General features: G+C 37.2%; 1 protein-coding gene across 4 annotated transcripts in view; it reads left to right on the top strand.

Annotated features, from left to right (window-relative positions):
* Positions 1–13,927, top strand: part of kcnq5 (potassium channel, voltage gated KQT-like subfamily Q, member 5) — a 291,724-nt gene that overhangs the window by 237,630 nt on the left and 40,167 nt on the right. For 3 of the 4 annotated variants that reach the window (XM_002937155.5, XM_031902285.1, XM_004914508.4), the window contains exons 7-8: positions 1,765–1,860; positions 8,309–8,403. In XM_002937155.5, coding sequence (XP_002937201.3) covers positions 1,765–1,860; positions 8,309–8,403 — 191 coding nt within the window. Of the gene's footprint in view, positions 1–1,764; positions 1,861–8,089; positions 8,179–8,308; positions 8,404–13,927 lie in introns of all 4 variants that reach the window. The other variant, XM_031902286.1, reaches the window with a different exon arrangement.

Raw genomic sequence — 13,927 nt, 5'->3', positions numbered from 1 at the left:
TGTGTAGGAGCACAGAGGGCCCAATAGTGCACCCATTAGTGCTTATACTTATTGGATTGCAACAAATCTATTGCAAGATGCAGTATCCGAGGGCATATAGCAACCTTGTCCTTACTGCCTTCCCTGTGGGGTTATTGCTCCCTGCCCTGCACTATGATGTCAACACAACACAACAAGACGCAATAACAAAAATGAATGCCCCCATGCTCCTGCACTTCCATGTATTTGCGCTGAGTGCCAGTGAAGCCATTAATCTTGCTATGATGAACAATCCCAAGTACGCTTATTTATGCTAGAAAGCCTGGAATTACCACCACCACAAAAGTGGCAAAAATATTCACAAAAGTGACCATCGTAATGGTGTGTGCATCAATCACAATTGTGGCGCATGCAACTTGCTGCGTGGCCACATTGACACTGACATTCAGGGTTAAAACTGCAGTGCAGTTTCCAGATGCAAATCTCCATCTTTTCTCTCCACAATGTAGTATACATTGTGGAGAGAAAACATGGAGATTTGCACCTGGAAACTGCACTGCGGTTGTAAAAGAGGCATAAAGGAAAGCTTCAATCAAGTGCCAAATGTTAGCCACCTCCAGTGATTATAATCACAGTACCGGGAAATGCCAAATTTTAACCAAAAAAAGCCTATCGAAAAAAGAAGAAGAAGCGGAAGATCTGCCAATCTCTGCACTGGCTTCCCCTACCATCCAGGATAAAATTCAAACTAATGACCCTCACATTTAAAGCAGTCCATAACTCTGCCCCACCCTACATCTCTGAACTCATCTCTAGGTACCATCCAACCCGCTTGTTACACTCCTCTACTGACCTGCTCCTCAACTCCTCTCTCATTCCCTCCTCACACGCTCGCATTCAAGACTTTGCAAGGGCTGCCCCCCTTCTCTGGAATTCGCTCCCACAAACTATCAGACTTTCTCCCAATCTCTCTGCCTTCAAGAGATCTCTAAAAATGCATTTATTTAGAGAATCTTACCCTAATCTTGTTTAACATTACCTCAGTGTGCTGCTAAAAGCAATACCCTGTGCCGCACCTCTCACAACTCTGGTCATGCCCATTCCCACACCTTGTGTCTCAACCCTTTCTCCTTGTAGATTGTAAGCTCTTTTGGGCAGGGCCCTCTTCACCTCTTGTATCGGTTATTGATTGCTTTATATGTTACTCTGTATGTCCAATGTATGAAACCCACTTATTTTACAGCGCTACGGAATATGTTGGCGCTTTATAAATAAATGATAATAATAATAATAATAAGATGAGATTTGCTCTGTGGCGCTTGCACAGAAGTACCCCCGGCTGGTGCAGTTTTCTAATACCAAGAGCACTGGCCTGGGTCACCTAACATTCAGCACCCCCCAGTGATTGAAGCTTATCTTTCCCTTAAATATCATTTAATAAAATAAAGATGCCCACTTTTTTTGTGCTGCCTTTTAATGTGTAGCGTGCATGCACTGTTCTAGACTGTCTGAGCAATTATTGAATGAAGCATTATTGTATTGAGTTGTAGCTGAAGATGGAAATGTGAATGATTTTACGTTATGTACATACATATGTAAAATGAGTTCAAGCTAAAGTTAAAGGCTCCTCAGAGGTCCCGAGCAAGGGAGATGGGGCATAACTGGATTATAGTATTTCTGAACCTGAAACAAAATAAAAGAGAAATCTCATTAGCAAAACTTCACAAGATTTCACTAAATGTTACCAAAGAAAGGTGTCAGCTTAAGCTTTGGATTCCATTACAGGGTATTCTAGGCTCAGGATTTGCCTTGAAAGTCCAAGAACAACATCGGCAAAAGCATTTTGAAAAAAGAAGAAATCCTGCAGCCAGTTTAATTCAGGTAAGAAGCAGAAAATATATTCATTCATTCAAAATGAGTTGTTGGAGCAATTACACACACCCTGGCATAGCATTCTGAAGATAATTCTGTGTTTTGAATTGTACCTGTTCCTTAGTACAATGATAATAGTGTTGCTTGGAGTTACTTTTCTCACTACTAATTTGACAAATCATTTACACAACATTGCCTTTTCCGTTTTAAAAAACCTTTTTTTGTGGTGTTCTCTGATGAGGTTATTATGTCAAATGAAGGCAATATTAGTTCTTTCAGTACAGCAAACCCTGAATTCAGACAGCAATGAGTAAATCTGTGTGATGGTATCGCCCCTGTTTTAAGAATAAATAGTCTTCATGTGATTTATATCTGAAATAAGGAGACCCTGCATGTTTTACTTTGTAAGAGCCTATGTTTACAGTGGAAACTACTGGCTGTCATTACATTGTCAAGCCCATTCAATGATCACAGCAAAGTCACAGACTTTTAAACTTGAGGAAAGTTTCACATCACAGTCAGTGTTGACTTTGACTCAGATGTTTGCTATCATATATGTACAGATAGGGAGGACTTGGCTCCAGCAAACATTGACCTTACCATTACCCCCCCCCCTCACTGTTCCACAGCAGTGCTGGTGAATTGAATGCACTTGCGTCAGCGTGCCACATTATTGCTTACACAAAAGCAAGTTCCTTTCTGTATGTACATACTGGATACTTCATGCGACACACAAGGCAGGAAAACCAAGGGACGCCTGAGCCGGCATTGAGTACACTCAAACTCTCTTGCACCTGTCAGCGCTTCCCTCAGTCCAGCACAAGGCACAACGAACATTAACAGTAACTATGTGTAGGAGCACAGATGGTATGTTCAAGGGCTCTACAGGACAGCGTGTGCTCTTCCCTTAGTGCTCACCTGCATTGTAAATGAGCCTGTGTAGGACAAAAGCAAAGTAAATGGATTAATAGAAAATAGCATGTTACAATAGCGTTCTTTCCTGCACAATAGTGTTCTTTCCAGCACAAATGTATTTGTCATGGATTTGCCCCTCATCCCATTTCAGCCCAGGTATAGTACAGTTGTGAAGTGTAAGATCCCTTTGTGTGCTGAAATTATAGAATCACACATTTCTTCTATATGGAGTCTCCAAAGCCTTGCGTAAAACCCCTGTCCCACAGAATGTTATGTATATGGCAGAAACTGCCGACATGCATAATATTCCTAATAAACATGGGTTTAACAGATAATTGAAAGCATAAAGAAGAGGTCCCTGCCCAAAGGAAGCTGACTTATTGCTCTAAGTACAAGAGGGGATTTTGAGGTACAACATTACTAGCAAAGCACTTTTTTGCTATTTTTGTAAAAAAAAAAAAGCATACGCACTGTACTGGATATGGAACATTACTTTTTTTCATTATGTGCCCCGAAGCTGAAATGGATAAAATGGTTTTCATGTCAAAATACTTTTTTTTATCTATGTCAAGATGCTAGAAACTGTCATTTGCATTCAGAATATTGTTAGTTATAACCTATTTATTTGTTAGATTTCAGCTTACCCTGAATTTCATTTTATTATCTGAACTATAAAATATGCTACACATAAAGTATCACAGTTTAATTTTAACCTCTAATACTAAAAAAAAATAAATAAATAAATTAAAATATATATATATATATATATATATTTACTTAAATTTAGCAAAATGTATGGTCTTAAATCATAGCTATAGAAAAAGAGGGTCAATTTGCCCACCACTAAATTTTAAACCATTAGACAGGGTACAATGAGGCTGTGACTACAAAATTAATACAAAGACTATAGGTCCTCTGCACTCACCCATTATCAATATATATATATATATATATATATATATATATATATATATATATATATATATTGCAATATACTACATCACAATCACTGGTCTAGCCAGTCCTACACTCACTTTCATCTGATTCATTAAGAATTCTGCTGCTTTATTATACATTTTTCACAGAGACTAAGTTTTACCTGCAACTTGCTTTCTTTCATGGTTAAAACTCTCAAATTGTTACCCTTCTTATTGGCCCATTGGGATCACCTGACTGTAGCTGGGAAGGATGGGAGCTACAACATGGAGCTGGCCACTGCTCCTGTATAAACTATAGCAAAAAAGGAAAAGTTGTGCTCACCACTACATTTTAAACCATTAGGTGGGGGTGCAATGAGGCTGTGCCCACAACATTTATACAGACAGAAACAAGAGGTCCTCTGCACTCACCCATTATCAATATAAATGACATTATGTCCTTTAAGCTACCATGAAATGCCATCCCCTTTAAACAAAACAGGGTTTGTTTGTCCATTGGCCACCTATGTCAAAGTCATCCCTGGTCTGGCCAGGCCTACACATATCTGATTCATAAATATTTCTACTACTTCATTATACATATTTTACAGAGACTAAGTTTTGCCTGCAACTTGCTTTCAAGTTCATGTACTTTTTATTGGCCACCACTGGGATCATACGAGTGTAGTTGGGAATCATGTGGGCTGCAACATGGAGCATGGAGATCATAGCTGTCTCTCTAGCAGAGCATTCAGTGGTTTAAGATCCTTTTTCGAAACCCATTATTTACATTATAGCAGAATATCCACCCTTTACAATACAGACACACGGATGTCTTTTAGAACCTGTTTATAATGCAGTGTAAATTATCTAAGATAAAAAACGTAAAATAAGTGGCATATTTATAAATCTGTATATTTATGCTGCCTGGTTACTAATCAAATACGTAACTTAATAAATATGCCATTTTTTAAGTCATGATACTTGACAATGAGACAGAGATGTGTGGTGTATTTATTAGTCATATGTCTTAATAAGTTTGATCAATAGACCCCTAGTGCGCACTAGGGGTCATTTTTCAACAATGGACAAATTTGCTCTTGGGCAGTAACCAATGGCAAATTGTTGCGTTTATTCTTTTACCTGCAGCTGGTTCATAAAAGCCAATTGCTGATTGGTTGCTATGGGATTCTGCCTAGGGGCCAATTTGCCCAGTGTTAAAAAATGACCCCTAGTGCACCTTGAATGCACATTAGGGGGTCTATTGATCAAACTTAGTAAGACTTATGGGGCCTTTACATAATAATAATATTGAACAGTCACAGGAGTTATACATTAACCTCTGTACTTTTTACATAATTTCTAGCTAATGTTTAAAAAATCATTGAGTTAATAAAATTTTCGCCAGACTTACATTGTAATTTGCACCATTTGTAATTTGTTCCATTTTTTTATGGATCCCCAGACCAGGCATAGCACATTCAAGTCAATGAAACCAATTCAAGAGGCTAGGCATGAAAAGTGGTGTAAAAAGTGTAAAAAGCCTCTCAGCACTGATATTGTATACAAATCAACTACACATACACATAGAATTGCTAAATGGGTGTATAATTACACACGGGCTTTGGGTTTACTGTGGCATTAATGTGACGATTGGGTTGTTTTAATGTTGTTCTTTTACACTTGTCCCCTTGAGTTTAATAATAATAGGAAACAGCAATACATGATATCTCCTTGGAGAGCTGTGTTCCACAATAGAAAAGCAGCTTGTCTTCAGACATTAAGAAATCTGAATATATTCAGAGAATAAATTTAAAAGCTAAGTGGTCATTAGCTACTTATAACATTGTGTAGGCCCCCACCACTCTATTTCAGTGGAATTATTTAAACTGTTTTGAAACAAATATCTCTTTTTAGTCATAATTGTTCTGGAGGACTGTTGATCTATGTGATAACATTATGAAATCTGAGGAGAAATTATTTCTAAAAATAATGGTATGAGGGCCACTGACAGCCCGCAGAAATGTGGCTACAGAGATAGATCTACCTTGTGAGGTAACCAGTATACAATCCTTTCCATTTTTTTGTGACCATTTTATTAACAGGAGCCCATTATACAGTGGGATTATCTGTGAACTAGTAATCTAATCTGCTTCACAAGGACAGAACATTGAGTAGCTGCAATTTCTCAGTTTGCCTTGTTCAGCTCGAGAAATATCATAGATTGTTTGTGATTAAAACAGTAGACAAAAATATTCAGTACAATTCCTGTTCATTGCATGTATGTTGAACAATTTAATGATTCTGACATCCACAGAAATATTTTCACTTTCACACTAATCTTTCCTTTTTGTCTATATTTGTACTGTTGGGTTTTGGCCACTGACTATAGTTTACTTTAAAAAAAAGTTCCAGCTTCTTTATTCTGCCAAAGTCTTTACTTTGTTAGGTGCGGCCGTAGTAAACACATTGGATGGGAGGCTTTTGTTTCGACAGCAAATACAAGATGGCATAAAACAGCAGAACTAGTACCAAATACATGGCAAACAGGGTTTCTGCATCTATAATTTTACATGTACAGTACAGATATAAATGATATGTCAGCTAAAAAGTAATCATTTTTGCTATGAGTGTTGCAGAATGACTATTAGGATATTCTGTCCTGCATAATTATGTAAAACTTGCTTTTTTCTATCTGAGGCATGAGGGGTAAAGTGACAGCCATCAGCTAATGACAATGAAATAAAGTTATTCTTCCTCGGGGCTTCCCAGTCTGTCCAACAGGTTGTTTCATGTAACATGAAGTTGTATTTTACCGCTAGCAGCAAATGAAAATTTTCATTTCCACCTTTCCACTTATTTAAGTCTTTGTTACAGTGAAAACCTACTGTATAGTATTTATCAGGGTTTTAAGTAGAAGTTATTGGGTCCTGCAGAAAAATAATTTAGGACTCTCTCTAAAATTTGGGAATAGGATGTGTTCATGAAACAGTTTATTAGTCAGTGCCCTGCTGGATTATCTATACCTCCTGGGTGCTCCTGCAATCTCGGGGGCTGCTTCTTATAGTTATACCCCTGGTGTGTATTTTATACATTACAGAAATACTAGAAAGATGTTAATTTCTTCCTCCTCCTGTTTCCAAAACAACAGCTGACTGTTCATTTAATGTTTTCCGTTGTTCAGATCAGAACAGCTTAATTTATCATTATTGATATTGAAATAACCTATATGCACCATGTTTGTTTATTGTAGGCAACCAAGAAAAACATAATGTGATTGAATAGTATTGATTCTAAAGTATTTACTACTGAAAACATTCTTAGTTGCTGCTGTATTTAGCTTCAATAGATTGTCCTTCAGGTGTTTAGAAGTTCAGCTGTGGTTTCAGCTGAAGAGCCATAGGTTTAAGGTCTTAAAATATCATTAGCTATGGACAGATAGCCCTTACTAGTTAAACAGTAAACATACATTTGCATTTTCTTGTATAATGCTAAATGCAAAAATGTTATTTTCTTAAACTGTATTTTCTTCAGCCTTGATCATCTCATCTTTATCTTTTTCTTCTAACCTCCATTCAACCCCCGTTGCATCCTAATGTTACAGATGCATGGTTTGCATGATTCATTACTGGCATAACATGTTTAATCACAGATTTAAATATTTACAGGTTTCAATAATGGATAATCAAATTCTGAACAACAGAGTTAGGGCAACATTTAGGGGAAAGGGCACAGCGTATTACAGAGTGTACATAAAAACTAAATTGCACTTTAACCAAAGGGTTCCCTCAGTGGCTGAGTTTCAGACCGAAGGCATATAGTAATATGAAATGACCGCAGGTACACCGTGTCACGTGGCGCTGTAATACTGGGCGAGAACCCTCCACAATGCCCATGCACAAACAGAACTCTCAGGCCAAAGGCCTTGCCCCAAATTAAACCAGCATGAATTCAGCCCTATATAATGACAGTATGTCTTGGGGCAAAATAAACAACTAAAATGTAGTCGTATATAGATATATATATATAATTTTGACTGGATTAAAAAATATTTTGTGATTGATCTTAGAAACAGAGCTAGGGGTTCTGCTGCTGTGGATACTGTGTCAAAATATAAATGCCCCTGTGTCCCCCTTTTAATGCAGTTACCACAATCCAGTTGTGAAATGATACTAGAGAAGGAATATTATTGCATGGGTGGAAATTCCCTAAACCAAATTATGATGTTAACTATTCTGAGAGTTCAAAGTAAACACCTGGTAGGCCTATTTGGGCATGAGAGAAGCAGTAGAAGCAAAGAGGCTGATAGTACACTTGGTATATGAATACTCCGTAACAAATTTGGTTTTTCCATTATTTCATGTTTTGTTGGTTCCCTTGTGCTTTTTATTATCTCCTCATACCAGGCTACGTGGCGATTTTATTCTACTGATTCCAGTCGAACATATCTGACAGCCACCTGGCGATTTTATGAAAGTATTCTTCCACCACTCAGGCATGTATCAATGCTATGAATGATGAAGAAAGCCATGACTTGTACTGGTTTACTAATCTGCTTTTCAATTTTTGTTTTATTCCCTGCTCCCTCTGCCTTGTTTTTTTTTTATCATATATCCTGCACGTAGTGTGTATGGCGTAGTTATGCGGCTGATGAGAAATCGGTTTCCATTGCTACCTGGAAGCCTCATTTGAAGGCCTTGCATACCTGCAGCCCTACAAAGTAGGTACAAATATGGCAGCTGGTGTTGTTCTTGATGTCTGTTCAATCTCTATAACATTAGTATTTATGTTGGTTTGTCTTCTTACTCTTTTCTACCTCACTATATTTTAATTCAAAGATTTTACTTAATAAAATAAACTAATAAACTCCAGGCTCCAAATTAAAATAACAAAATTAACATGAATAGATTGGGCATGATATGCTCTATATAGGAAAGTATTTCATATAATATAGTTTTCATATAATCTCTCCGTTTTCTAGATAATGTTAAGCTTAAAGGAAAAATATATTCTGTTCTTGGCTACACAGACTTTCTATTCTGCAAAATGTTGTTCCACTGTAGAGAAATGGTCTGTACTCAAAGTTTGTAAGTGAAAATAGCCTACTCAGTTCATATCTTTCCTTTATTGGTCTTAATAATGCAATCTATGTGGCATGATGACCATCTAGACCAAATGCACCATGAAACACATTATGAGAGGTGACACTAGTTACTGCCATTATTCTCAGTATAAGCGGTTTTGCTTCCCAAAATGATCCCGTTCTGTAGGACTAAGTCAAGTCTTTAAAACTAGTTGAAGTGACTTTAATGTCTGGATGAGACATAAAGAAAAAGGATCAGTACACACAGTAGGGGCAGTATGTGAACTGGGCACACTGAAAGAACTGCATCTTAGTACAAATGTGGCTTAATTGCCTGATTCTCACAGATAACACAGTGCTCAAGAACTCTTGGGTTGGTCCAACCAAATAAGATTACAGTCATGCCAAACCCGCATCTGTGTATTAGAATTGCTTTACTATTCCATGCTCAGTCTCAAAGAAATGGCATCCGGGACATTGTAATGTATTCTGACAGTTCTGCAGCCATTTCTGGTTAATTTATAATCTTTTTAAATGGGAGAAATTCTTTATTACCATTTACAGTTAAAATGTAATGGGGAAACTATTTCTATGCAAGAGAATCAGTGGCCTCAAAGTTCAAACAGATTTGTATATAATCTAGTTTTTTGAATCTGTGTGTATGGTCATCTGAGTAATGAATAAAAAAGTGTTTGAAATTGAAGCCATCTGATTTAATAAATAATAGGTAATTAGTAAGCATGGCCTAAAGGCTTATTTATAAGTTTTTGAATTTTAGTTTTTTATAGTTCGACTTGAAATTTTACCAGACTCATATGTTTGCTTATTTATTAAAACAATTTGGATATAAGAAGCTTGATTGAATTAAACTGTGAAAAAAAGAACTCGAATGCGTCTACTACCCATCTTTTGCAATGTGTCCACAAATTTCTTTTTAAAAAAAACTACATAAATTTTACCTAGAATAACTCCCATTGACTGCTAAACAAACTTGCAAGCTTTTAGATGCCAAAGTTTAATAAATATTGAACATTTTAGTTGGAAACCATAATGGGAAGTAAATCACCTCCTTAAAGGAGAAAGTCATTTTGGCATTCTACTGCCAATAGATTCACCACATAAGTGCCACCTAGAACAATATATTTATTCTGCAGAAACCATTACCATACCTGAGTAAAGAGCCCTAGAAGCTTTCTCCGTTTGTTTAAGATAGCAGCTGACATTTTAAATATCTTCCTGTTTGCAGTGTAGTCATTATAGCTCAGACATTCCTAAGGGAGGGGGGGAAGAGGAGAGAGGAGAGTGCTGCACAGACTCTGGCCATGGTAATTCAGGATTGTTCTGAGAGAGGAAGTCAGACACACAAACAACATGTTTACAAAAAAGGAGACAAGAAAGCCTGCGTTTCTTTTGATAGAGGACTCAGTGCAGCGTTTCTGTGAGTGCTTATGGCTGTATTTACATAGACCTTTCTGATAAAGCTTACTTAGTTTTTACCTTTCCTTCTCCTTTAACTGTAGGGTTACAATCAAAAACCCACTAGACGAACCAGCACAATAATTTTTCTTACTGATGAAGCCTACAAAGTACGCTACAGTAATTAGTCTTTAGCACTGTAGTAAACATACCATTATTCTCTAGTATGTTTATAAGAAACTTGTGTGAGACTTGTTTTAAACAATTAAGTATTACTCGCTGAATGTAGTTTCCTTGTGTTTATTTGTTGATACCATTTCCAGACTGTACAGCAAAATGAGTTGTCAAAACAGATCATGAGGGCCAAAAAGTATGCACCATTCCTATTTATGTATGAAAAATATATAGTGCCCTTCAAAAAGCACAAGAAATTGCTGCTAGCATTTATAGATAACAAATAATTAATAAAATCAACTAAAATTTGGATGAAAATTTATAGCAAAGACAGTTGTTCATTAATATAGATTCCTTCCTGTCTTGCTTCTGGTACTAATGCCAGACTGCAGTTAAACTAGAGTAGTAAGAGCAGGGGCAGAAATACCTATTTATTAGGCCCACTAGAACTTTACCTCCACCTGAATCTGTTGTTTCCACAAAACCTGTTTTTTGCATAATAAAAAAGAAGATATGTACATAAAATGTTTAAGTTTCCTTGGTCTTTTATTGCAACCCTGTTATTCTGTCATGCTTCCCAGGTGAGCAGATTGCTTAGCAAAGTGGAAAAAGTAACCAACTAATATTTACGTTTTTCAAAAGTTATTTATAATAAAGACTAGCAGTGCCAGGCCACAAGGCTGTAAAATAAAGCTCAAGACGCAAAATACTGGCACATTGAATAACTACATGGCAAGTAACCCTGTAGCATAACAACTATATGCCCTCCCCCCACAAACAATCTATGGAAGGGTCCGGTGCTGGGGAGAGGGGATTTCCATGACTATAGAGGAAGCAGCATGTTACACAATTAGGGTAATTAAAACACACAGAGGTTTTCTCACTTTGTAGTTTATTTATGTGCCAATACTTTGTGTTATGCCTGATCTGGAAGAAGTGCTAACCCACTTTGTTATACTAGGCACCATAGGTATTGTTCCAAGAGGTCAGGGCGTGCAGATTTGTATTTTTTTCTAGACTGTACAATGAAGCCTGCCCTCTAAAAACATATTTGACTGCATGTAACTTGCTAACTTGGGCTACTAAGCTACTTACTTCTGTTCTGACCCTAGAGGATCCAGTGGTGGCTGGTTTGCCTCACCTATGAAAGGATCTCCCTGAAGTGAGATGTTATCATTGGTCATTTATACTAAGACGTGAAGTCTAAAGAGCCATATTGGAGGCCTAGATAAAAGGTTCTGATGCAGCATCATACCTCCCAACCTTTGAAAAATGGAAAGAGGGACAAAAAGAAATGCTGCATGTCGTGCGGCAAATTATTTTTGCCTACGCCCCTTTTTTTGCGATCACACCCACTAAAAACCACTCCCATTTTACTAAATTTAGCAGGTTATTTAAAGTTTGAACACATTTCCGGGGGTTTAGGGTCGTTTTATGTGTTATTCCAATTTTGCTAGCTGCGAGTCTCAGTTCCCCCAAGAGACCTTATTAGTTACAGTTGTATCTCAGTGTAGGTGTGGCTTGTTAACTTTCTGGGCTCTCTGCCAAAGGCCCACTTATTTCATTAAGTCTGAGAAACGTTGTATCTAAGTGCAGGTGTAGCTTGTTAAGATTTCTGGGCTCTCTGCCAAAAGCTACTTTTTAAGTAAGTTTAAGAAACTTTTGTACCTTTTTTAGCCTTCAGTGCAGGAGATCAAAGGTAAATGAGGGACTATTCAGTAAGAGGCTGAGCTGTTAAAATAGGGACTGTCCTACGAAAATCAGGACAGTTGGGAGGTATGCAGCATGGGTTCCAGGAATAAAAATGTAAAAGAAAGTAGCAGACTGATGGTCATATGGACCAGGAGTAGGACACGTTTGGTAATGTCCCTTTTACTATAGGGCTTACAACTGGTTGTTCTTTCTTGCTAGTTCTTAAGTTTTATAATGAAAGTGTAATAAAAATGGCTTATTAGTCACTCTTTGTGATTGCCCGTTGACAGCACAGCTTGCTAAGAATCAAATACGTTTGTATACTGCATATGGTCAGTGTAGTCAAAACTATCTTGCATATTAAAAATACTGAGCATGGGAACGCTGCAGCACACTTCAGTTTTCAAACTTCATTAAGGATAACAAACATTCTTTTTTTCTGAAACGTCATTAGACAAGTAATCATGGGAACAATTTCATAAACTGTAGAAGGAAATTTGCAACTCTGACAATGTTCTTTAAAGAAAATCCTTGAGTCATCATTTTTTATTCAAATAACTTACCATTAGTTGCTAGTATTACCTAGCCAAAGCATAATGTTGCACTTACAAATGCAGGGGCCATAAAGGAAAAAAAATTAAAGACCTATAATAACCATTACAATTATTTTATACTGTAATTTGACTCTGTTAAATTTTATGTAAATTGCATTTGCATTGCATTAACACATTTACATAACAGATTACATGCATAGTTTACATCGGTTCCTGCCCTAACGGAACCTATGTACAAACATAACACATACACGCTTGGGTAGTGGTTGCTCTTTAAGGTCCCCATACACCTTAAGATCCACTCCAAGTGTCACCAAGTGAGTGGATCTTCTACCGGCCCATGTATGGGGACCTTTAGGTTCACATTCCCTTTAGAGGGCTTCTGAAGTCAGGAGCCTCTATAGCTTATAGAGGTTTTAAAGATAAAGTTTCAGCCATAATTTCATTAATATATATGATAGTAAATTGGCATTCACCACTTATCTCACCCTAACTGATCTTCAATCAGGGCTTTTAGGTGTATCTAAAAGGATAAAATTAATTCAGGCTCAACCTATCCCCCTCCCAGGGGGAGTCACTGCACTAAGGTCAGTTGTATCAAGAGCAATTTAACCTACCTGTATGGTTCCGGAGCATGGGTAGAAGCCTGGAGTACCTAGAAGAAAACCATGCAGACACGGAAAAACCACCTTGCAGATAGTACCCATACAGTAGCCATATTGGAGCCAAGCTTAGCACCGCAGCTAACCACGGAGGCACTGTTCTTCTTAAATTATGAACCATGCAAAGTACCTAACCCAAAGTCTACCATCTTTGGCCCCTTGCATTGATTAACTAACTTAGTTTCATTTAAATAAAAACGTTTAAGGATAATGTTCATACATAATATATGTTCATTTATTCACTTGAATATTTACGGTACATTACAATGTATTTCTGTTACAACTCACAAGGCAATAGTAAGTAAAAAAAAAATTTACTGTTCTAAAAAGTCTTATGTTTGCCAACAACTAGTAATCCATAGCAGCCAATTAGATGTTTTCAAATAGCTGACCAGTAAATGCTACCTGGTAAATGGTTGTTATTGGTTATTCAGGGTCAGACTGGTCCAGCGGGACACCAGGAAAAAACCCGGTGGGCCCCGACTATCGGAGAAAGGCTGAGGTTACTAGACAAATAGCAAACTGAGAACAGTTTATTATTATTACCCTCCTTAGTCTAAAATGCCAGCATTTCCAAAAAAATTGCATTACAGATAATCGTAGTTCTAGCAAATAAGGGAAGCAATTCCAAGTGCTTTGTCACCAGCAGAGCTATTTTTAGAA

This window comes from Xenopus tropicalis, chromosome 5 (assembly GCF_000004195.4).
Source record: "Xenopus tropicalis strain Nigerian chromosome 5, UCB_Xtro_10.0, whole genome shotgun sequence".
Classification (NCBI taxonomy): domain Eukaryota; kingdom Metazoa; phylum Chordata; class Amphibia; order Anura; family Pipidae; genus Xenopus; species Xenopus tropicalis.
Note: the sequence above shows the minus strand (reverse complement) of the source record. Positions and strands in the feature narration are given on the sequence as shown.